We start from the raw sequence: 23346 nt of genomic DNA on the forward strand, positions 1-23346 counted from the left end.
TCAGCCCAACTCTCCAGTCTGTCCAGGTCCCTCTGCAGAGCCCTCCTGCCTTCCAGCTGATCCACACTCCCCCCCAGCTTAGTGTCATCTGTGAATTTGCTGATGATGGACTCAATCCCCTCATCTAAATCATCAATAAAGATATTGAACAGAACTGGGCCCAACACTGATCCCTGGGGGACACCACTGGTGACCGGCTGCCAACTGGATGCAGCCTCGTTCAGCATCACTCTCTGGGCCTGGCCCTCCAGCCAGTTCCTAACCCAGCACAGGGTGCTCCTGTCCAAGCTGTGGGCTGACAGCTTCTTCAGGAGAATGCTGTGGGAGACGGTGTCAAAGGCTTTGCTGAAGTCCAGGTAGACCACATCCACAGCCCTCCCCTCATCCACCAGTCGGGTCACCTGATCATAAAAGGAGATCAGGTTGGTCAGGCAGGACCTGCCCTTCCTAAACCCGTGCAGGCTGAATCTGATCCCTTGCCCATCCTGCAGGTGCTGTGTGATTGCACTAAGGATGATCTGTTCCATGACCCTGCCAGGCACAAGATTGAGCTGCTCCTGTTTGATCCCTAATTTCAGAGTTTTGTTTTTTTGGGGTTTTTTTGCTTCATCTGGAGCACACTGTTGGGATCTTATATATCCATTTTTTTGCCACACCAAGTGTGGTGTGATCTCCATCTGTGCCAGCACTGAGAGCCAGGCAAGGAATTTTGGGTCAGGCAGAGGATCTGGAGGTGGGCAGGTGATGCACGGTGTGACCCATGGACCCATGGGGTGTTGACCCCATCACTTGGAGGTGTGGCTGAGGACTTTTTGCCACTCCAAATGTCCTGTGATCTCCTTGTTCAGACTTTTGCTTCCAGAACCAGTCAGCAATAAACTCTTTCTGCCCTCATTTAATTCCTCAGGGGTGGAGAGGACTGGGATGGTGTCTCCTAAGAAAAAAAGGGGACAGGCTTCTTAGCAGGGCCTGTTGCAAGAAGACAAAGAGTGATGGTTTTAAACAAAAGAGGGGAGATTCAGCCACTCAGGTGGAGGTTTTCCCCCTTGGGCTGACCACCAACTCTTTTAAATCCAATGCTTCCTTCCCTTTTTCCTCTCTCTTCCCACCCACATCTCAGGCGATGCGGACCCCAAGTCGCAACGAGGCTGGGCTGGAGCTCCTGATGGAATATTACAATCAGCTCTACTTCCTTGACAGCCGTTTTTTCCCTCCCACCAAAAGCCTGGGTGTCTTCTTCCACTGGTTTGTGCAGCTTTTCCCCTTCCCACCTTGGGCATCTTGAGCCAGGGAGGGAGGTGGGACCAAACCTCCAGGCAGGGATCGTTGCCTCTACCCCAAAGGTAGATCCAGGAGGTGCAAGGAACTGGGATTTCTCCTTGCTCTGGGCTTGCTTCCTGGGTGGATTAATTAAGAAGGAGCAGGGGAAAAGGGGGATGAGCCATGGGGGTCATTCACCATGGGGATGAGCCATGGGATCATTCCCCACAGGGATGGGGAATGCTAGCTGGGAGGGCAGAAAACCCTCCAAGCTTCTCCTGCTCCCCTGGGTGAGGATCTGGGGATGGACAGCACTTGATTTTTCCTTTTCCCAGGTATGACTCCCTGACTGGGGTCCCATCCCACCAGAGAGCCCTGGCCTTTGAGAAGGGCAGTGTCCTCTTCAACATTGGAGCCCTACACACCCAGATTGGGGCACGGCAGGACCGTGCGACCCTACCCGGGCTCAACCAGGCCATTGATGCCTTCCAGAAGGCAGCTGGTAAGTGGGGTTTCCCCTCCTTCCTCACCTCCCCAGGACCCTGCAGGAAGTGTTTTCACTCCTTGTGACTTGGAAGGAGCAGTCATGCAAAGAAGGATGGGGAGAGGGCACCTCCAAGGGGTGACGAACCAAGCTGGCACCATGCTGCTTCTGTGGGTTCTGAAGAGGAGCTGGGGAGGAGCCATCAACCATCATCCCCTTTGCTGAACACCAGTTGGGATGTCCCAGCTGAGGAGAGATGATGGTTTGTCTGCAAACAGTTGGGGGAAAAAGAAGGGAACCATCACCCAGGGCTTTGGAGGAGAAAGCTGTGGACACAGGGATGGTTTAAGTAGCAAGGGGGAGATCCCTGGATTTTTTTTTTCCGCAGGGATATTGTTGCTGGTGATGCTGAGATGGTTGAGGTGTGAGCTGGGTTGGTAGGGAAACCTTTATGCTCCAAAAACTTGGTCCTTCTGGCTTTTACCAGGAGCTTCTCCCTCCTATACAGGTGCCTTTAACTACTTGAAGGAAAACTTCTCCAATGCTCCCAGCCTGGATATGAGTGCTGCCTCCTTGACCATGCTGGTGAGGCTGATGGTTGCCCAGGTCCAGGAGTGTGTTTTTGAGAAGATGACTTTCCTACGTGCCCAGCATGACTTCCTCACCCAGCTCCAGCTGGCCCAGGAGGCAGCCAGGGTGAGTGCCCTGGGGAGGAGCAAGGTTCTCCCCACTTGGGAACCTCCTCTTCCTCCTTAGAAGAAGAAAACTCTTGTTATCTCCTCTTGAATCCCCCACAGCTTGACCCCTGGCTTAGCAGCTTGTGTCTTGATGCCCCAACAGGTTGAAGATGTCTACTCACTGGTCCACCAGACAATGACCCAGGTCCACGTGAAGGATTACGTCCCCTTCTCCTGGACCACCATGGTCCATGTCAAATCAGAGCATTTCAAAGCCCTGTCTCATTATTTTGCTGCCATTGCTCTCTGTGACTGCCCTGGTGAGTCTTACAGGCACCTTCCTGCTCAGTTGAGTGGTTGGGAGGGACTAAAAAAAAATAAAAACAAAAAAGAGATGAAGGGAGACATGTGCAGGGTGTTTGGATACATAATCTAAAATTTTGGGGATGTTCTGAACTGTTGATTTCTTTATTAACTCAGCAACTCAGGCACTGGGCAGATTTTTCCTTGGATTTCTGGTTTTGTAGAATCATTAAGGTCAGAAAAGACCTCTAAGAAAAAATCAAGGATCAATCCCACATCCCCAGCCCAACTAAAGTGGGTTCATTCCTTTGCTGCCATTGCTCTCTGGAACTGCCCTGGGGAGTCTTACAGGCACCTTCCTGCTCAGTTAAATGGTTGGGAGGGACTGAAAAAAAAATAAAAATAAAAAAGAGATGAAGGGAGAGATGCCCAGGGTGTTTGGATACAAAATTTAAAAATTTGGGGATGCTCTGAACTGTTGATTTCATTTATTGACTCAATAACAGCCATTAGGCAGAATTCTCCTTGGATTTCTGGTTTTTTAGAATCATTAAGGTTGGAAAAGACCTCTAAGAAAAAATCAAGGATCAATCCAACATCCCCAGCCCAACTAAAGTGGGCTCATTCCTTTGCTGCCATTGCTCTCTGGGACTGCCCTGGCGAGTCTTACACCTAAAGGGGTGAGACTGAAAAAAAAATTAAAAATAAAAAATTAAAAAAGAGATGAAGGGAGATCTGCCCAGGGTGGATGGATATAAAATTTATAATTTTGGGGATGTTCTGAATTGTTTATTTCATTTATTGACTCAGGCACTGGGCAGAATTCTCCTGGGATTTCTATTTTTTTAGAATTATTAAGGTTGGAAAAGACCTTTAAGAAAAAATCAGCATCAATCCAACATCTCCAGCCCAATTAAAGTGGGCTATTAAGGTCAGAAAAGACCCACATCCCCAGCCCAACCAAAGTGGGCTCATTCCTTTGCTGCCATTGCTCTCTGGAACTGCCCTGGAGAGTCTTACAGGCACCTTCCTGCTCAGCTGAGTGTTTGGGAGGGACTGAAAATTAAAAATAAAAATAAAAAAGAGATGAAAGGAGAGATGCCCAGGGTGTTTGGATACAAAATTTAAAAATTTGGGGATGCTCTGAACTGTTGATTTCATTTATTAACTCAATAACTCAGCCATTAGGCAGAATTCTCCTTGGATTTCTGGTTTTGTAGAATCATTAAGGTCAGAAAAGACCTCTAAGAAAAAATCAAGGATCAATCCAACATCCCCAGCCCAACTAAAGTGGGCTCATTCCTTTGCTGCCATTGCTCTCTGGGACTGCCCTGGGGAGTCTTACACCTAAAGGGGTGAGACTGAAAAAAAAATTAAAAATAAAAAATTAAAAAAGAGATGAAGGGAGAGATGCCCAGGGTGTTTGGATACAAAATCTAAAATTTTGGGGATGCTCTGAGTTGTTGGTCTCATTTATTGACTCAGCAACTCAGGCACTGGGCAGATTTTTCCTTGGATTTCTGGTTTTGTAGAATCATTAAGGTCAGAAATGACCTCTAAGAAAAAATAAGGATCAGTCCAACATCCCCAGCCCAACTAAAGTGGGTTCATTCCTTTGCTGCCATTGCTCTCTGGGACTGCCCTGGGGAGTCTTACAGGCACCTTCCTGCTCAGTTAAGTGGTTGGGAGGGACTGAAAAAAAAAAATAAAAAAGAGATGAAGGGAGATCTGCCCAGGGTGTTTGGATACAAAATCTAAAATTTTGGGGATGTTCTGAACTGTTGATTTCTTTATTAACTCAGCAACTCAGGCACTGGGCAGATTTTTCCTTGGATTTCTGGTTTTGTAGAATCATTAAGGTCAGAAAAGACCTCTCAGAAAAAATTAAGGATCAATCCCACATCCCCAGCCCAACCAAAGTGGGCTCATTCCTTTGCTGCCATTGCTCTCTGGGACTGCCCTGGTGAGTCTTACAGGCACCTTCCTGCTCAGTTAAGTGGTTGGGAGGGACTAAAAAAAAATAAAAACAAAAAAGAGATGAAGGGAGAGATGCCCAGGGTGGATGGATACATAATCTAAAACTTTAGGGATGTTCTGAACTGTTGATTTCATTATTAACTCAGCAACTCAGGCACTGGGCAGATTTTTCCTTGGATTTCTGGTTTTTTAGAATCATTAAGGTCAGAAAAGTCCTCTAAGAAAAAATCAACATCAACACCACATCCCCAGCCCAACCCAAGTGGGTTCATTCCTTTGCTGCCATTGCTCTCTGGGACTGCCCTGGGCAGTCTTACAGCTGAGTGTTTGGGAGGGACTGGAAAAAAAAATAAAAAAAGAGATGAAGGGAGATCTGCCCAGGGTGTTTGGATACAAAATCTAAAATTTTGGGGATGCTCTGAGTTGTTGGTCTCATTTATTGACTCAGCAACTCAGGCACTGGGCAGATTTTTCCTTGGATTTCTGGTTTTTTAGAATCATTAAGGTCAGAAAAGACCTCTAAGAAAAAATCAAGGATCAATCCAACATCCCCAGCCCAACTAAAGTGGGCTCATTCCTTTGCTGCCATTGCTCTCTGGAACTGCCCTGGGGAGTCTTACAGGCACCTTCCTGCTCAGTTGAGTGGTTGGGAGGGACTAAAAAAAAATAAAAATAAAAAAGAGATGAAAGGAGAGATGCCCAGGGTGGATGGATACAAAATTTAAAATTCTGGGGATGTTCTGAACTGTTGATTTCATTTATTGACTCAATAACTCAGCCACTGGGCAGAATTCTCCTTGGATTTCTGGTTTTGTAGAATCATTAAGGTCAGAAAAGACCTCTAAGAAAAAATCAAGGATCAATCCAACATCCCCAGCCCAACTAAAGTGGGTTCATTCCTTTGCTGCCATTGCTCTCTGGGACTGCCCTGGGGAGTCTTACAGGCACCTTCCTGCTCAGCTGAGTGTTTTGGAGGGACTGAAAAAAAAATAAAAATAAAAAAAGAGATGAAGGGAGATATGTGCAGGGTGTTTGGATACATAATCTAAAATTTTAGGGATGTTCTGAACTGTTGATTTCTTTATTAACTCAGCTACTCAGCCACTTGGCAGATTTTTCCTTGGATTTCTGGTTTTTTAGAATCATTAATGTTAGAAAAGATCTCTAAGAAAAAATCAACATCAATCCAACATCCCCAGACCAACTGAAATGGGCTCATTCCTTTGCTGCCATTGCTCTCTGTGACTGCCCTGGGGAGTCTTACAGGCACCTTCCTGTTCAGTTAAGTGGTTGGGAGGGACTGAAAAAAAATAAAAATAAAAAAGAGATGAAGGGAGAGATGCCCAGGGTGTTTGGATACAAAATCTAAAATTTTGGGGATGTTCTGAACTGTTGATTTCATTTATTAACTCAGCAACTCAGGCACTGGGCAGATTTTTCCTTGGACTTCTGTTTTTTTAGAATCATTAAGGTCAGAAAAGACCTCTCAGAAAAAATTAAGGATCAATCCCACATCCCCAGCCCAACTAAAGTGGGCTCATTCCTTTGCTGCCATTGCTCTCTGAGACTGCCCTGGGGAATCTTAGAGCTAAGAGGGAGAGACTGAAAAAAAAAATTAGAATAAAAATAAAATTAAAAAAGAGATGAAGGGAGATCTGCCCAGGGTGTTTGGATACAAAATCTAAAATTTTGGGGATGCTCTGAATTGTTTATTTCATTTATTGACTCAGCAGCTCAGGCACTGGGCAGATTTTTCCTTGGATTTCTGGTTTTGTAGAATCATTAAGGTTGGAAAAGACCTCTAAGAAAAAATAAGGATCAATCCCACATCCCCAGCCCAACTAAAGTGGGTTCATTCCTTTGCTGCCATTGCTCTCTGGGACTGCCCTGGGGAGTCTTACAGGCACCTTCCTGCTCAGTTGAGTGGTTGGGAGGGACTGAAAAAAAAATAAAATTAAAAAAGAGATGAAAGGAGAGATGCCCAGGGTGTTTGGATACAAAATCTAAAATTTTGTGGATGCTCTGAACTGTTGATTTCATTTATTGACTCAATAACTCAGCCATTAGGCAGAATTCTCCTTGGATTTCTGTTTTTTTAGAATCATTAAGGTTGGAAAAGACCTCTAAGAAAAAATAAGGATCAATCCAACATCCCCAGCCCAACTAAAGTGGGTTCATTCCTTTGCTGCCATTGCTCTCTGGGACTGCCCTGGGGAGTCTTACAGGCACCTTCCTGCTCAGCTGAGTGTTTGGGAGGGACTGAAAATTAAAAATAAAAATAAAAAAGAGATGAAGGGAGAGATGCCCAGGGTAGATGGATATAAAATTTTTAATTTTGGGGATGCTCTGAATTGTTTATTTCATTTATTAACTCAGCAGCTCAGCCACTGGGCAGATTTTTCCTTGGATTTCTGGTTTTGTAGAATTATTAAGGTCAGAAATGACCTCTAAGAAAAAATTAATGATCAATCCCAAATCCTCAGCCCAATTAAAGTGGGTTCATTCCTTTGCTGCCATTGCTCTCTGGAACTGCCCTGGGGAGTCTTACAGGCACCTTCCTGCTCAGTTAAGTGGTTGGGAGGGACTAAAAAAAAATAAAAATAAAAAAGAGATGAAGGGAGAGATGCCCAGGGTGGATGGATATAAAATTTATAATTTTGGGGATGTTCTGAATTGTTTATTTCATTTATTGACTCAGGCACTGGGCAGAATTCTCCTGGGATTTCTATTTCTTTAGAATTATTAAGGTTGGAAAAGACCTCTAAGAAAAAATCAAGGATCAATCCAACATCCCCAGCCCAACTAAAGTGGGCTCATTCCTTTGCTGCCATTGCTCTCTGGGACTGCTCTGGGGAGTCTTACAGGCACCTTCCTGCTCAGCTGAGTGTTTGGGAGGGACTGAAAAATAAGAATAAAAATAAAAAAGAGATGAAGGGAGATCTGCCCAGGGTGTTTGCATACAAAATCTAAAATTTTGGGGATGCTCTGAGTTGTTGGTCTCATTTATTGACTCAGCAACTCAGCCATTAGGCAGAATTCTCCTTGTATTTCTGGTTTTGTAGAATCATTAAGGTTGGAAAAGACCTCTAAGAAAAAATCAGCATCAATCCAACATCTCCAGCCCAACTAAAGTGTCTCAAAATTCCACATCCATGGGTGGTTTGGACACCCCCAAGGGGGGGGGTGACTCCACCCCTTCTCTGGGCTCTGGGAATTTTTTTAGGGAATAATTTTTTTTCTAAAAACCAAGATAAACCCAATTTGAGGCCATTTTTTCTCCTCCTGTTTCTTCTTCCTCATCCCAACCCCCATCTCCTCTCAAGGGCTCCCCTGAGCTTCTACTTCTCCAGATTTCCCAATCCCAGCTCCCTCAGCCACTCCTCAGGGATGCTCCAGACCCTTCCCTAATTTCTTTGGGAATGGGGATGTCACCTCCTGGCCCCGTGGGGTTGGGGGGGGATGAGCCAGCTGAGAGTTTCAAGGAAGAAAAATAATAATTAAAAAAAAAAAAGTAAACGAAAGGAAAAAAAAGTAAAAGAAAAAAATCCTTATAGGATTTGTGCTTCAGACCCTTCACCAACTTCTTTGGATACCCTTAAGGGACCCCCTTAGTTGCCCCACATCCCCTTTGCCCACTCAGGGGTCCCAGACATAGCAAGGAAGGTCCCAGTTTACCCTTGAATCTGCCCAGTTCTTCTGCTTTAGTTGATGTCTGCCTTGGACCATGTCACAACCTCCAGGTGGGGAAAATCTGGGGGCTCTTGATTTCCAATCCTGCTTCCAGACTGGAGCAAAAGAGGGAAGGAGGAAAAAAAAAAGGAGCTGGATATTTATGGTGTGCTCAGGATTAATCCTGCACTCAAGCTTCAAAGCCTGGTGCAACCTGGACTGAAATAATCCCTCTGTCCCCTCACCTATGAGATCTTGGGCTGGGGTTGGCTGAGAAGAAGCTGCTGCTGAAGTTATTAGGGCCACATCAGCCCAGATGTGGCTTCCTTGGTTGCTTTGTGGGGGACAGGGGGGTCCAAGTGGCCTGGCAGCACCCTGACTCCTCTTGAAGCCCATCCCCACCCCTTTGTTTCACACAGTGCCAGCTGATGCTGAGCTGCTGGACCATGAGAAGGCTTTTATCCAGTTCCACATCACCATGCCAGAGGGACCATCCCTTCGTGTCCTGCTGCAGGACCCTGAGGAGAGGAGGAAGTTGGGTAAGCACATCCCTGGGGGTAAAACCCCTCAGTTTTTCCAATAAAACCTCAATTCAAGCTCTGTGAGCCCATCATAAACCTCCCAGTGTAGGCAGGGCTTCCACTCAGACATCTTGAGGGCCTCTCTCTTTGTGAGTACACTTTTTTGGGGGGTGGTTTCTTTGAAAAGAGCCTTTCCTAGAGTTTAACACTGCCCTGGCAATTAAACCAAATACCAGATGCTCCCTGTTAATCCCCCTCCCTGGTAAAGGAAGGAGAGAGAATAAGGGAGAGAGACTGATGGGTTGGAAACTAAACTACACAGCTTTCATGAAACAGGAATGAGAAATAGGAAAAAAAAAGACTAAATCTATACAAATCTCCAGGAAAATGGATCCCAGGTTCCTCCCCCCTTTCCCCCAATAACTCTCCCATCCCCACCGAGGCTGCAGGGCAGCCCTGGGAAAGTCCAGGCTGGACTCCTGGGGTCAGCAGCAGTGGGGAGCTGGAGGCAGGAACACACAGATTCAGGCTGACATGGATCAGGAGCACAGGCAGAGGAAGGGATGGAATCCTCCCAGGATGCCCAAGCAAACAGGAACAGGGGAAGAAGGGGAAGCAGGAAGGGCTTTGACCCTGGTGATCCCTCCAATTTCTCCTGAGGATGAGGTGGATGGGATGGAATCCTCTGTTTGGTCAATTCTGGCCATTTCTGTTGTCTGTTCCTCCCCAAAGGAGGGCTGCAGGTGGGACCTCTTGACTCCTTTTCTCCTTCCAGAGGGCAAAATGTTCCTCAGAGCTGAGCAGTGGCCTTGGTTCTGCACCCCATTCTCCAGCTGGAACTCTAAACATGGAGTGGGATCAGTCCCAGCAGCAGACACTGCCTGAGAAACTTGCTGTTCATTTCAGCAAGTGCAGCTCCTTCCAAGAGACTCAGCTGAAAGCAAAAGTCCAAGGCAGAAAATCCCTTTTATCCTGCCCCAAACCAGGATCCTTAGGAAGGCAGGAGAGGACCACAGTTCCTTAGTAGGATCTTGAGAACCAACTCATGCTGCTTGCACCAACTTGTGACCATAAACCCAAGATGTCCTGAGCCAGAGAACATCACCCAACACCCTGTAGGAACAAAAAGATCCTGGAAGCTCTTTGGTTTGGGCTTGATAAGATGAAGACACAGCAGATGCCAGGAGGGTGGCTTTTTTAGCTGCCTCAAAATACTTGAGAGACAAGAACTTCCTCCCCTGCAAATTTTCAGCTTCAGGGGAAAAAACAGAGTGTTGCTTATTCAGCTGAAGTCATCTTTTGGCAGCCTCTCCCCAGCAAAGCTGCACCCTGATTTTTGGGGTGTCATCTCCTGGTTTCCTCCCACACAAGCTGCCTCTTGGTGTTTTTTCCTCTCGTTGCCTTTGGATGAAAGGAAACAGATCCCACCAGGAGTCTGTCACATCTCCATCCCCAGCAAAATCCTTCTGGCTGCTCGGCCAGAGTTCACTGCTGGGGAGGAGAAGTGTGGGAAGACTCCTTAAATGAACCCCAAAACCAGAGTGTTATGGTGACACTACCCCAAAAATCCCTGGTTTCCCAGTTCTGTCAGCCCAGCTTCCAGCTTTTCCTGGGGGGAATGGTCTCTGTTCAACACAGACTGGTGAAAAATCATCATGGAGATGTTGATTTTAACATTAACCATTAATTTAATGTTAATTTAATCTTTAATTTAACCATTAATTTAATCATTAATGTCACTATTAATATTAAGTTTGATCAGACATCATATATTCCACCCTTTTCAGCAGATTGGACCCCAAAGCTTCCACAACTTCCATGCCCAACCTCTATTCCCCATGGGAACAAGAGGAGTTGCTGGGCATGAAAACCCAGTTTTAATTTAATGATAAATGATAAAATATGATTTATTGCATTTGATACAGCCATTTTGGAAGGTTTCTTCCCCTCATTTTTCCATCCAGCCTCAAAGATTTCCCAGATTTTGCCTTCTCCCAGGGAAAAGCAGGGGTCTCCAGGCTCCTCAGGAGCAAACACCCATCACCTCCCTGGGTTCTGTTGCCACCGTGTGTCCAAAACCTGAAAATGCTGCAGGAACTGGTTTCTAAGATACGTGGATAAATATATACATATATAGGGGTGGTTTTTTTGGGGTATTTTAGCATTGGATGTGGGTATCCTGGTTGCAAAACCCACGTTTGCTCGGATACTCGTGGGTCATCACCACTTCATCAAACACCCATCACCTCCCTGGGTTCTGTTGCCACCGTGTGTCCAAAACCTGAAAATGCTGCAGGAACTGGTTTCTAAGATACGTGGATAAATATATACATATATATATATTATTTTTGGGGGGTATTTTAGCATTGGATGTGGGTATCCTGGTTGCAAAACCCACGTTTGCTCGGATACTCGTGGGTCATCACCACTTCATCAAACACCCATCACCCATCACCTCCCTGCGTTCTGTTGCCACCGTGTGTCCAAAACCTGAAAATGCTGCAGGAACTGGTTTCTAAGATACGTGGATAAATATATACATATATAGTTTATTTTTTGGGGGGTATTTTAGCATTGGATGTGGGTATCCTGGTTGCAAAACCCACGTTTGCTCGGCTACTCGTGGGTCATCACCACTTCATCTCTTCTGGACCTTTTTCAGCCACTTTTTTTTTTTATTTCCCAAGAGTGGAAAGACATTGAAGGCAAGTTGAGAGGAGCAAAGCAAGAGCAGCAGCTGAAGAGGGTGGAAAAAAAAAAAAAAGGACCTGCAGGGCAAGGAGAAGGCTTTGGCTTAACCTAGAAAAGAGGGAGACATGCGGCATCTTTCCCAAACTGAAAAGCTGTCACCGGGAGGACAGAGCAAAATTGTCCCTCGTGTCCTGCCCCCCCCCTCCTCCTTTCAGAGGCTGCAAGGAGATGGAGAGAAGTTAATTTGCAGAGGAGATTGAGGTTAAGCATTAGGAGGAACTTCGGGGGTGGTGCAAATCAGTGGCAGCTCCTTCGGTGCTGGTTTTTTTTTTTTTGGGAACATCTTCCAGCTCCGGTGCTGGCGTCGGGGGAGTGAAGTAGGTCACCCTTCAAGGTCCCTTCCCCAGCCCTACCTCCAGGGTTCAAGCTGACAGCTGGGACCTACTCCATTTAGTGCCTGGAAGGTTGCAAACGTGACTGGGCTGTCCCTGACTCAACGTTGGGTGACAGAAGCGTGGAGGCTGCTGGCGTCCGTGGGAGAGGGAAAACCGGTGACGGGGCTGCTCCGCTCCAGCCTTGTCATCTCTCTGCTTCCTTGCAGGCAAAGCTCATCTGAAAAAAGCCATCATGAAGCATGAGGAAGCCATGAGGCTCCACGGCTTGTGCAAAATCCTACGGAAGATGGACATCCTCCAGGAGGTCCTCTCCTTCGCCCACAAACGCTCCCTGAGCAAATACTCGGAAATCGACCACGAGGAGGATTTCTTTGAAACAGGGGATGCTCCAGACATTCACCGTGAGTGGATTTTTGTTTTGGGGGGGGGGGAGATGTTGTTTTTTTGCTGTTTTTTTTCCCTTTTTGCTGTTAAAAGGGGGTTTCTGACAGGTTTTGTGGGGTGGGTAAACTCCACGGTGAGTTTGGGGCATAGCGGAGCTTCTGGTGGAGCATCTCAAGTGGGAGTAGGGGGCTCCAGGATGCCTGAATAGATCTGAGCTGCTCAAGGAGCATGATGAAGAGGCAGCACTGACCCCCTGTTTTTATTCTTCCTACCACTAGCCAAAACACACCAGAAACCAGAGATAAAATCCCCCAACTTCTCCCAGGTGAAGGTGACCGACCTCTTCCACAGGCTGGTACGTAAGGTTGCCCCAAGGGAGCAGACATCTTCTCTTCCTCCTCCTCCTCCTCCTCCTTTTCCTCTGCATGTTCTGCTTGCCTGGTTTCCTTCTTCCCCAGAGGCTTCCCCAGAGCCTCTTCTCCCTCTCCTGGTCTAGCTGCTGTTCTCAGGGGCAGCTTTCCAAGGAGGATGAAGATGCCTCCTGGAAAAGAGGGACCCACACAGGACGAAGGGTGGGAGGACACAAATCTGTCTCTTCAAGACCTAAATGGGTTGCAAAGCTTGTCCAGTGCATGAGGGAATGGGCATGGACATTTTGGGTGGACTATTACCCAGGAAGAACCCTTCAGAGGAAGATTTTTGGGAGAGCAGAGCAGGATGATGCCAGCTGGAAGGCTCACAGGGTTTTGGGGAGCAGGGATGAGGCTTGGGGCTGCTGTGAGACTTGGCTGGGTTGTCCCCATCCCTCAGACACCCCCAGGAGATGTTGGGCATCTCTGCTTTTGAACAGCCCCAGGGTGGGCAGGTAAATCCTGCACCTGTAGGAATAAGAAAGCAGGGAAAAGACAGGAAAATAGGGAACGAGGTGGTTTTAAAGGTCCCTCCCAACCCTGATAATTCTATGATTCCATAAAATCTGACCCTGAAGAGGTGACTTGACTGTGCCAAGACCTCCTCCTTCCTGCCTTGCAGGAGAGGGGCAGTGCTGGAAGGATGTCCAGACCTTAGCTCTGAGCAGAGGGTTGGAACAAAGACCTTCTGAGGTCCTTCCCAAGACTGTTCTGCTCCTCACAAACCTGACATCTGACACTGGCTTTTAAGCACCTCTGGCTTCATATTCCATAAATCTGCATTTTTTGAGTGCAAAACAGGCTCAAAATCAAGTCCTTAAAAAAAAATAATAATGCAGAAGGCAGGATTTCTGTCTCTGCTCCTTCCCCATCAGGAGGGAGGCTTGTGAGGTTGCACATCTCCAGGGATTTGCACCCCAAAGTACTTCCCATGTTTCTACCTTACCCCAGGGGCCTCTCTCAGTTTTCTCAGCCAAAAACAAGTGGTACCCATTGAGGAGAGTCCACCTGATGAGAGGAGAGAATGGCTTTGGCTTCACACTACGAGGAGACTCCCCTGTCCTCATTGCTGGGGTCATTCCAGGAGGCTGTGCTGCTGTGAGTACCATCAAACCCTCCTTGGCCTCAAGGATGCTGGAATCCATCCTTAAGGATGCTGGAAGTGGGGTGGCAGGGTTGTCTTGAGAGGTGCTGGGTAGTTTTGGGTCAGTTGGATGAGTTGATAACTGCATTTTTGTGCTCAGAGTCATCCTGGCTGGCTCTCAGCCAGGGGCTTGAAGATGGATGCTGTGAAAGAATTGGGATATTTATTTTTTTTTAGGGAAAAATAAGGACTTTTAGCTCTTTTTTTTCTTTTTAACTGCTGGCAGCTTCTCTTTGGCAAGCCCCCAGCTTCCTTCTCCCCCATTTTGGGATGTGACAGTGGATGGAACAAGATGGCAAGTCTGAAACCTGGGTTCTCTCAGTGAAAACTCACTGGATGGCCTTTCTCATGTATCAAGGGCAGGTTTTTTTCCCCCACCAGAAGCTTGCTGAAGCATCCTGAAAGGTCTCCCCCCCTCCCTAGCACTCCTCAGCATCAACCCCAGAGCCACCCAGAGCCCAGCATCTCCTTAGCAGCAGGTTCATATCCCTTTTGGGGATGCTGAAATATGCTGAAATACTCATAAATACCACACGTGGCCCATACCTGGACCCCAGTTGTGGCTCCTGGGCTCCTTAACATCCATTGCAGTCAGCTGAGGTGGAACTGGTGTCCAGATAGGCACTGAAATGTGGGTGTCCCTGTGTGGACAAGTTTCTAAACCTCCATTCCAACTGGTTTGGGTTCCTCCCATCTCTGATGCTTTAGTGCAGAGCTGTGGGGAGATGGCAAGAGCCTTGTTGATGCCTTGAGGAATGAAGGGAACGTGTAGGACCTTGCTGAGCCTGCTCCATTTTCTTAGGGATCAAGGCTTGGAGGCAATCATTCTATTATTTATTCAATATTTCATTTAATATTATTCCTGGACACCTGCCCTTTATTCAAGAGGCAGAACTTGGCTGCCAAAAGCCACAGGGATGGGAGCTGACAGCATTTTGGGTGCCAAGCACCACCAGGAACTGCCAAAAAGATCCTTGGCCTCTGGAGCATCCCATTTCTCTGTGTGCCAGTTGCAACGTGGAGGTAAAATCTTGTGGATGGTGAAGATCTCAGCTGTTTTTCTGCTGTAGGTGGAAGGGAGACACCCCCACCCCAACCATCCGTCCCCATGGGCCACATCTCTGCACAACTGGGACCCAGAGAGTGGGGTGGGTGCTGAGAAGACCTCATGCAGCATCATTCCTCAGCTCCACCATCCTCATCCTTCTCTCTTCTCCTGCAGGAAGCTGGGCTGAAGGAGGGAGACTACATCATCTCAGTGAATGGCAGGGACTGCAGGTGGGCCAAGCATGCTGAGGTGGTGCAGCTGCTGAAGAGCACTGGGGAGGAAGGGGTGGAGATTGGTGTGATCACCCTGCAGAGCTCCGAAGGGCAGAAAGCTGTAAGTCACACTGCATCGTGGCATTCTTTGGGTTGGAAAAGACCTGGAAGAGTTCAATCCTTAACCCAGCATAGTGCCAGCTCCACCACTAAACCCTGAGGCATCACATGGCTTTTAAATCCCTCCAGGGATGGGGACTCCACCACTGCCCTGGGCAGCCTGCCAGGGTCTCACAATCCTTTATGGGAAGAAATTGTTCCTAAATGAACCTAAACTTCTCCTGGCACAACTTGAGGCCATTGCCTCTTGTCCTGTTGATTGATACCTGGGAGAAGAGACCAACCTGGGGACTAATCCCCCTCATTCCAACCTTTTTTCAGGGAGTTGTAGAGAGTGAGAAGGTCTCCCCTCAACTTCCTTTATCTCCAGGCTAAACATCCCCAGTTCCCCCAGGTGCTCTTGTGCTCCAGACCCTTCCCCAACTCCTTTGCCCTTCTCTGGACATTCTCCAGCCCTTCCATGTCCTCCTTGTAATGAGGGCCCCAAACCTGATCCCAAGATTCCAGGTGTGGCTTCACCAGTGCTGAGTATAAAGGGGCAATTTCTGCCCTTCCCCTTCTGGCCACCTTATTGCTCTTACAAGCCAGGATGCTATTGGCCTTCTTGGCCACCTGGGCACCTGCTGGCTCATATGCAGCCAAATCTTGAGCAATACCCTTGGGTCCTTTTCCACCAGGAAGTTTTCTTGCTCCTAGGCTGAAGGTGCAGGACTGAAGCCCCTACAGCCCAGATGCTGCCCTGGCTTCACACCTTCCTCCACTCCCTTTCTCAAACAGGTAGACAAGAAGGCAGCAGTGATGTCCTCTGGCAGTGGGATGCTGAAGAGCAACAAGGAAAACAGCAGAAAGAGCCTGATGAACAGCAAGAGTGCCAGCACCCTGCTGGTCTGGAGCAAGAAGAGCAAGAGGAGCAAGAAGAGCACCTATGGCATTCCCTTCACCACGGTGGGAGACAACGAGGCCATGTACTGAAGTAGCCACCAGCCTTGGTCGTGTGGCTCCGTGGGCTCCAGGGCTGGCTGCCCATCAACCCTTGCAAGCACTGGTGGCCTGAAGAGGTTGTGCTGGGGTGGGGGCTTCAAGGACCACCCCAAAACCTGGGGATTTGCCACTGGTCAGAGTTTTTTCCGAAGAGGTGACAGAAGGAATCACAGTGCCGGACTCCTCCACCTCCCAACTTCTGTGTTAAAACATTCCTCAGCTTAAAAAAAAACAAAAAAACCCAAAACACTGATGTATTTTTAATTTTTCAATCTTTTTTTTTTCTTTTGGCTCTTAAGGGGGTCGGGGGAAGGGGGGGGGGTGAGCTGTGCTTTGGTATAAAGCAGGGACTGATTTGTGTCTTCTGCTCGGTGTGAGGAGCAGCCAAGCAAGCCCCAGCCATTAAAGCAAAAGCTGTAACCTTCTTTAGTGTCTCCTAGGTTTTCTCTGCAAGGTAGAAGGTGGCCAAGATCAACTGACAGAACTAAATTGTTCAGCACTTCCAGCTGGAGGCCCCTTTCTTCTCCCCTTTTTTTTTGGGGCAGGGGATCACGGAGACGTCGAGGATTTCTGGTGATCCCATCATGGGGTCCAGCACAGACCCAGACACCAGTGGGCTGTGGATCTCAGCTGCCATACCAGTTAGGGATGTCCCTGTGAAATGGGCTGAAGTTAGGTTTGACTCTTCTTTTAGTGCTTTTTGATTTTTTTTTTTTTTTTTTTTTAATAGACACCCAGCAAATACAGCCTAGCTGCACAGCCTGGAAGAAAAGGGAAAGATTTAATGTCCATTTGTTGTCTGGCTTTTTTTTTTTTTTTTTTTTTAATCAGTAGAGGTGGATTGCCCTAAATATGTGAGTAGATTAATAGCTAAGAACCTTGTTTTGTTGGGTTGGGTTTTATTATTTTTTTTTTTTTCTTGGTATGAGATTAAAATTCCAGGAAGATAGCTCTTCCAGATTATTAAACTACTAAATTTGTGCTAGTATTGGATCTTGCACACGTTGCTAATACCCTAACACTGTGCTGTCAGCATTTGTACCAGAACTGGGCTGATGGATACATACATCTTGGTAATTGTACTGAAGATGCTGGGAGACTCTGAATACGTTCTTAGATATATTGGTGAAATTTTCTCAATCCCATTTCTGCTTCGTGCATTATTATTATTATTTTTTTTTTCTGAAGAGCTGTCTGGTCTTCAGTGCTCGGATGATCTTGGGTAGGTAGAAAACACCCTTCAGAAATGCAACTGAAGCTTTTTGTACTTTCCCAAGTCGTGATGAATTTGTAGCAGGAGTTGAACGGAGCCAACGAGCACTGGCAGACTTGTTAGAGCATCCCCCCTGCCCACCTTGACTACTTCTAGGTGGCCCAATGCCCACGTGCCAAGCTTTCAGCCCTTTTTTTGTTTTGTTTTTTAATTCAGGAGGGTTTTTTAACCCTGCTTCATTGCCCAAGATGCTTCTCCATAGACTGAGCCATCATCAGACCAGCTTACGAATCTGTCTGCCACCTTGAGACCATCTGGTGTAGATTCTCTACATAATCTCCCCAGCTGCTTGGTGGGAAAAGAAGGGGGTAGGTTGACACCAAAGGCCACCTTGATGTTAAAAGCATCCTAGCAACATTTTTTCCCCACACCCCCATCTTAAATGTGTTGCCAACACAGACGTGGATGGATTTATGTAGAGGAAACGTGTAGAAGCAGTGAGCCCCCTGCATCACCCAACTCCTCTGCTGATGCTGGTGGAGGGGTTGTGTCTGGTGCAAGCTGAAGAACTTCCATACCACCACTGGGGTTGAGTTTGGGCTCTGTTTTGTACGTGGACTCTCCCCTTTTCTGGATTAAAAAGCACTGATTGAAAACCACTTGTTGGTGCATCTCTGTCACGAATTCTAGGTGGGATTGGATGCCCCAGCCATGGAGGGAAGAAGCCCTTGGTGGCCCTTCTGAATGGGTCAGGTTTGGGTCACTTTTACCTGAATTTTTGACATCATTTTTTTACATTTTTAGACATTGATATCAGTGCTTTCCTGTGAGGGTGGTGATGCACTGGAAGAGGTTGTCCAGAGAAGTTCTGTCTGCCCCATTCCTGGAAGTGTTGAAGGTTGGATGGGGCTTGGAGCAACCTGGGCTGGTGGGAGGTGTCCCTGTCCATGCAGAGGGTTGGAACTGGATGATCTTTAAGGTCCCTTCCAACCCAGTCTATTCTATGATTCTTGCCAAGGTGTCCTATCATAGAATCATAGAATCATAGAATTGGCTGGGTTGGAAGGGACCTCAGAGATCATCGAGTCCAACCCTTTTACCACCGTTGCAGTTGCTAGACCATGGCACTGAGTGCCACATCCAGTCTCTTTTGAAATATCTCCAGGGATGAAGAATCCACTACTTCCCTGGGCAGCCCATTCCAATGTCTGATCACTCTCTCCGTAAAGAAATTCTTTCTAATATCTAACCTAAACTTCCCCTGGCACAACTTAAGACCCTGCCCTCTTGTCTTGGTGAAAGTCATCTGGCAAAAGAGCCCAACCCCCCCCGGCTCCAACCTCCTTTCAGGGAGTTGTAGAGAGTGATGAGGTCTCCCCTGAGCCTCCTCTTCTCCAGCCTCAGCACCCCCAGCTCCCTCAGCCCTTCCTCACAGGACTTGTGCTGGATCCCTTCACAGCCTCCTTGCTCTTCTCTGGACCTGCTCCAGCACCTCAATCTCCTTCCTGAACTGGGGGGCCCAGAACTGGACACAGTACTCGAGGTGTGGCCTCACCAGGGCTGAGTACAGGGGCAGAATCCCTTCCCTGGACCTGCTGGCCACACTGTTCCTGATCCAGGCCAGGATGCCATTGGCCTTCTTGGCCACCTGGGCACACAAAATACTATAGTGCTCTGAGCCTGGAGCCCTCAGGGTTGACCAGCCTGGATCAGTGCTATTGCTCTAAGAGCAACTGACCTCTCTGCTGGCTTGCTCAGGACTGAGCTGAGCCTTTGTCTCAGGCCTCACCACCCTTAGGGTGAGGCTCTGGGGAGTCTTGAACACGTGGCCTCGGCTTTGCAGTACTGCGTGCTAGCCAGCTGCGCCACTCAAGCCTCACCCTATGAGGTGAGGTATATTTCTATGAAATCATAGAATCATAGAATCATAGAATAGGCTGGGTTGGAAGGGACCTCAGAGATCATCGTGTCCAACCCTTGATCAACTACCGCCACAGTCACTAGACTATGGCACTGAGTGCCATATCGAGTCGCTTTTTAAATGTCTCCAGGGACGAAGAGTCCACCACCTCCCCAGGCAGCCCGTTCCAATGTCTGATCACCCCTTCTGTGAAAAAATTCTTTCTAATATCCAATCTGAACTTCCCCCGCCACAATTTAAGACCATGCCCTCTTGTCTTACTAAATCTTGACCTGTTGAGGTTAGGAGAGAACATGTGTCTCTTGTATGGTCTCCTCCAAGGCAAGCCAAGCTCCTGAGCATCTAGATTGGTCCATCAGCTCCTGGTGAGCCATCATCTTCATCTCCAGTGTGATGCACTGGGAGCTGGTGGCCTTGTCCCATGAGATATTCATGGGGTAATGTGGGCTCCAGGTTGGGTACCCTGAGAAATTTTCTCCTGAAAAGTAAAGGAAACCATTCCAAAAACAAATCATCTTCACACCATGGGTTTTGATCTGCTGCTTTTGGGTTTTTGAGGCTGTTTTATTGAATAAGGAGTTCCAAATCCCTTGGTTTTTGGAAGACTACATTGATGGGAACAAAGGTGTCACTCATGCACCCAACTGGAGGTGAAAGAAAAAAGAAGTCAGAGTTGAAAGGAGGTGAAAGAACAGAGTTAACTCCTCTTCAGAGACACAGGGATGGGTTTAAATCCCTCTTAGATGGGAGTGAACAAGTGCTCTCCACATTGGGTCAATATATAGAAGTGTGGTGGGAAGCCTCTTTTTCTCCTCTTTATCAAGCCAGGGTTAAAATGGCATCTGACTTCCTTTCTCTGGTTCTGTTTTCTTTTTTCTTTTCTCTTTTCTCTTTTCTCTTTCTCTTTCTCTTCTTTCTCTTTTCTCTTTTCTCTTTTCTCTTTTCTCTTTTCTCTTTTCTCTTCTCTTCTCTTCTCTTCTCTTCTCTTTTCTTCTCTTCTCTTCTCTTCTCTTCTCTTCTCTTCTCTTCTCTTCTCTTCCTTTCCCTTCTTTCCTTTCCTTTCTTTCCTTTCCCTTTCCTTTCCTTTCCTTTCCTTTCCTTTCCTTTCCTTTCCTTTCCTTTCTTTCCTTTCCTTTCTTTCCTTTCTTTCTTTCTTCTTTCTTTCTTTCTTTCTTTCTTTCTTTCTTTCTTTCTTTCTTTCTTTCTTTCTTTCTTTCTCTTTCTTTTCTTTCTTTCTTTCTTCTTTCTTTCTTTCTTTCTTTCTTTCTTTCTTTCTTTCTTTCTTTCTTTCTTCTTTCCTCTCTCTCTTTCTTTCTTTCTTTCTCTCTTTCTCTCTTTCTCTCTTTCTCTCTTTCTTCTCTCTTCTTTCTCTTTCTCTCTTTCTCTCTTTCTCTCTTTCTCTCTTTCTCTCTTTCTCTCTTTCTCTCTTTTCTTTCTTCTTTCTTTCTTTCTCTCTCTCTCTCTCTCTTTCTTTCTCTCTTCTCTCTTTCTTTCTCTCTTTCTTTCTCTCTTTTCTCTCTTTTCTCTCTTTCTCTCTTTCTCTCTCTTTCTCTCTTTCTCTCTCTTCTCTTCTTTCTCTCTCTTCTTCTTTCTTTCTCTCTTTCTCTCTTTCTCTCTTCTCTCTCTCTCTTCTAACACATTTGTGTACTTTAAGGTGCTTTCCCTTTCATCAAACCTCCTGTACCCATCACCACCCTCAAAGCTCTACCAAATCCTTTTTTTTTTTTTTTAGCCACCCACAGGAATTTTTTCTGCTGCCTTTTCCCACCTACGTTCAGTGGATGTGGGAAACTCATGACTCTGTATCCAGGATCACCTCCCCCTCTGATGCTGGAATTTCAGATGAGATGTGAGCTCCATCAGCAAGACAAGAACCTGGTGCTTCCTCCTTCCTCACTGAGAGGCCCTGGAGCTGGATTTTTCTATGCTTGTCCTCTCCATCTGGACCAGGAGGTGGAGGGATCCTGTAGGATCCTGGTGGGAGGGGACAAAAGAACAATTTCCAGAGCAGCTTTACAGAAAATTAAGGACTTGAGGTCTCTCCAACCTCTGTCCTTGTGGATTCAGGAGGAGGGCTCTGCAGAGGGACCTGGACAGACTAGAGAGCTGGGCCGATTCCAACGGGATGAGGTTCAACAAGGCCAAGTGCCGGGTCCTGCACTGTGGCCACAACAACCCCATGGAAGCTCCAGGCTGGGCACAGAGTGGCTGGAGAGCAGCCAGGCAGAAAGGGACCTGGGAGTCTGGATTGCCAGGAAGCTGAACAGGAGCCAGCAGTGTGCCCAGGTGGCCAAGAAGGCCAATGGCATCCTGGCCTGGATCAGAAACAGCGTCACCAGCAGGTCCAGGGAGGTGATTCTTCCCCTGTACTCAGCGCTGGTTAGGCCACACCTCGAGTACTGTGTCCAGTTCTGGGCCCCTCAGTTTAAGAAGGATGTAGAGGTCCTGGAACAGGTCCAAAGGAGGGCAACCAGGCTGGTGAAGGGACTCGAGCACAGACCCTATGAGGAGAGGCTGAGAGAGCTGGGGCTGTTCAGCCTGAAGAAGAGGAGGCTCAGGGGAGACCTCATTGCTGTCTACAACTCCCTGAAAGGAGGCTGTAGCGAGGTGGGAACTGGACTCTTTTCACAGACGACCTTCAACAAGACAAGAGGACACAGTCTTAAGTTGTGCCAGGGGAGGTTTAGGTTAGATATTAGAAAGAATTTCTTCACGGAGAGGGTGATTAGGCTATGGAATGGACTGCCTGGTGAGGTGGTAGATTCTCCGTCCCTGGAGGCATTTAAAAAAAGACTGGATGTGGCACTCAGTGCCATGGTCTAGCAACTGCTCCGGTGGGTCAAGGGTTGGACTAGATGATCTCTGAGGTCCCTTCCAACCCGGCTAATTCTATGATTCTATGATCTCTCACCCTGGGCATCCTAAACTGGGACCAGTTAACACAGCTTTTAGTGGCATCTTGTGACCAAAGAGAAGGTGGAAACAGAGTTTTTTTTGTTTTTTTAAAATCTTTTGTTGATTTCTAGGGCACATAAAACAGAAAACAGTGATGACCACCACCTTGGGAGATGCCAGCAAAACTCCAAAGCTCCAGCCCCCTTTTCTGCCTTTGAGGTTGAATTTCCCCCTTCTTGGAGCTTCATTCTCAGGAAGAAGCAGCACCCAGCCCATCTCCCAGCCCTCCCAGAGTGGAGGTGGGGAAGGGGTTTTGATTTTTCCCCTCCATGAAGCACCCAACAGCTCTCAGGAGAAGAGGAGAAGGCATCAGCTGGGCTGGGATCCATGCTCCTGCCTCCTCACTTCGTGGCTCATGGGCATCATACCCCATAATAGCTCCTCTGTAGCTGTCACCAGCTACAAATTAAACCCTCAGATTGTCCCTGGGGACAAGAGAGGGATAAGAGCTACTGGGCTCATGACCCCAAGCCCCAGTGCTTGGGGTTTGGTGCTTGGACACAGCAGCCAGGCAAGGTGCTCCCACTGCTCTTTACATTGGATTTCCATATTTATTTCTTATTTTTTTAGCAGGCTCAAGCCCTTCAGAAGCACCTGGGGGTCTTTTCAAGCAGTTGTAGAGCAGGAGCAGCTCAGTGGGGTTGTCACTGGGGGCAGAGAAGTTTTTCCTTCTGCTCCCAAGAAGAGGAGCAAAGCTTGTCCTGCTTGGTTCTTTATCCAATGCTCATCCCATCCATCACCCTTAGCCCCTGCATCTCACCTGGAGCCTCCTGGGTACCGATGTGGTGTGGAGGAGGGTGCCCTAGAGCCATCCTTGATGGATGAATCCTCAAAGATCCAATGATTCTTGAATCCATCCCGAAGCCACTGGATGGCAGCAACACCCTGCTGGATGCCCCCTCTCCTCACAGCACCCTCAGGTCCCCAGACTGACACCCAAGGGGGAGAAGAAGTGTCCCTGGGATGCTCTGGATAACCTGG

The 23346-nt window shown here is 47.5% G+C and overlaps 1 protein-coding gene across 5 annotated transcripts in view; it reads left to right on the top strand.

Annotated features, from left to right (window-relative positions):
* Positions 1–18148, top strand: part of RHPN1 (rhophilin Rho GTPase binding protein 1) — a 48665-nt gene extending 30517 nt beyond the window's left edge. For 2 of the 5 annotated variants that reach the window (XM_008497473.2, XM_030445081.1), the window contains exons 6-15: positions 1121–1245; positions 1596–1762; positions 2253–2440; positions 2585–2741; positions 8790–8909; positions 12184–12378; positions 12640–12716; positions 13723–13869; positions 15138–15296; positions 16073–18148. In XM_008497473.2, the coding sequence (XP_008495695.2) occupies positions 1121–1245; positions 1596–1762; positions 2253–2440; positions 2585–2741; positions 8790–8909; positions 12184–12378; positions 12640–12716; positions 13723–13869; positions 15138–15296; positions 16073–16267 (1530 nt within the window). In that variant the 3' untranslated portion in view covers positions 16268–18148. The remainder of the gene's footprint in view (positions 1–1120; positions 1246–1595; positions 1763–2252; positions 2441–2584; positions 2742–8789; positions 8910–12183; positions 12379–12639; positions 12717–13722; positions 13870–15137; positions 15297–16072) is intronic. The other 3 variants (XM_030445083.1, XM_030445082.1, XM_030445084.1) reach the window with 3 other exon arrangements.
* Positions 18149–23346: the final 5198 nt, after the last annotated feature.

This window comes from Calypte anna, chromosome 2 (genome assembly GCF_003957555.1).
Source record: "Calypte anna isolate BGI_N300 chromosome 2, bCalAnn1_v1.p, whole genome shotgun sequence".
NCBI classification, from domain to species: Eukaryota; Metazoa; Chordata; class Aves; order Apodiformes; family Trochilidae; genus Calypte; species Calypte anna.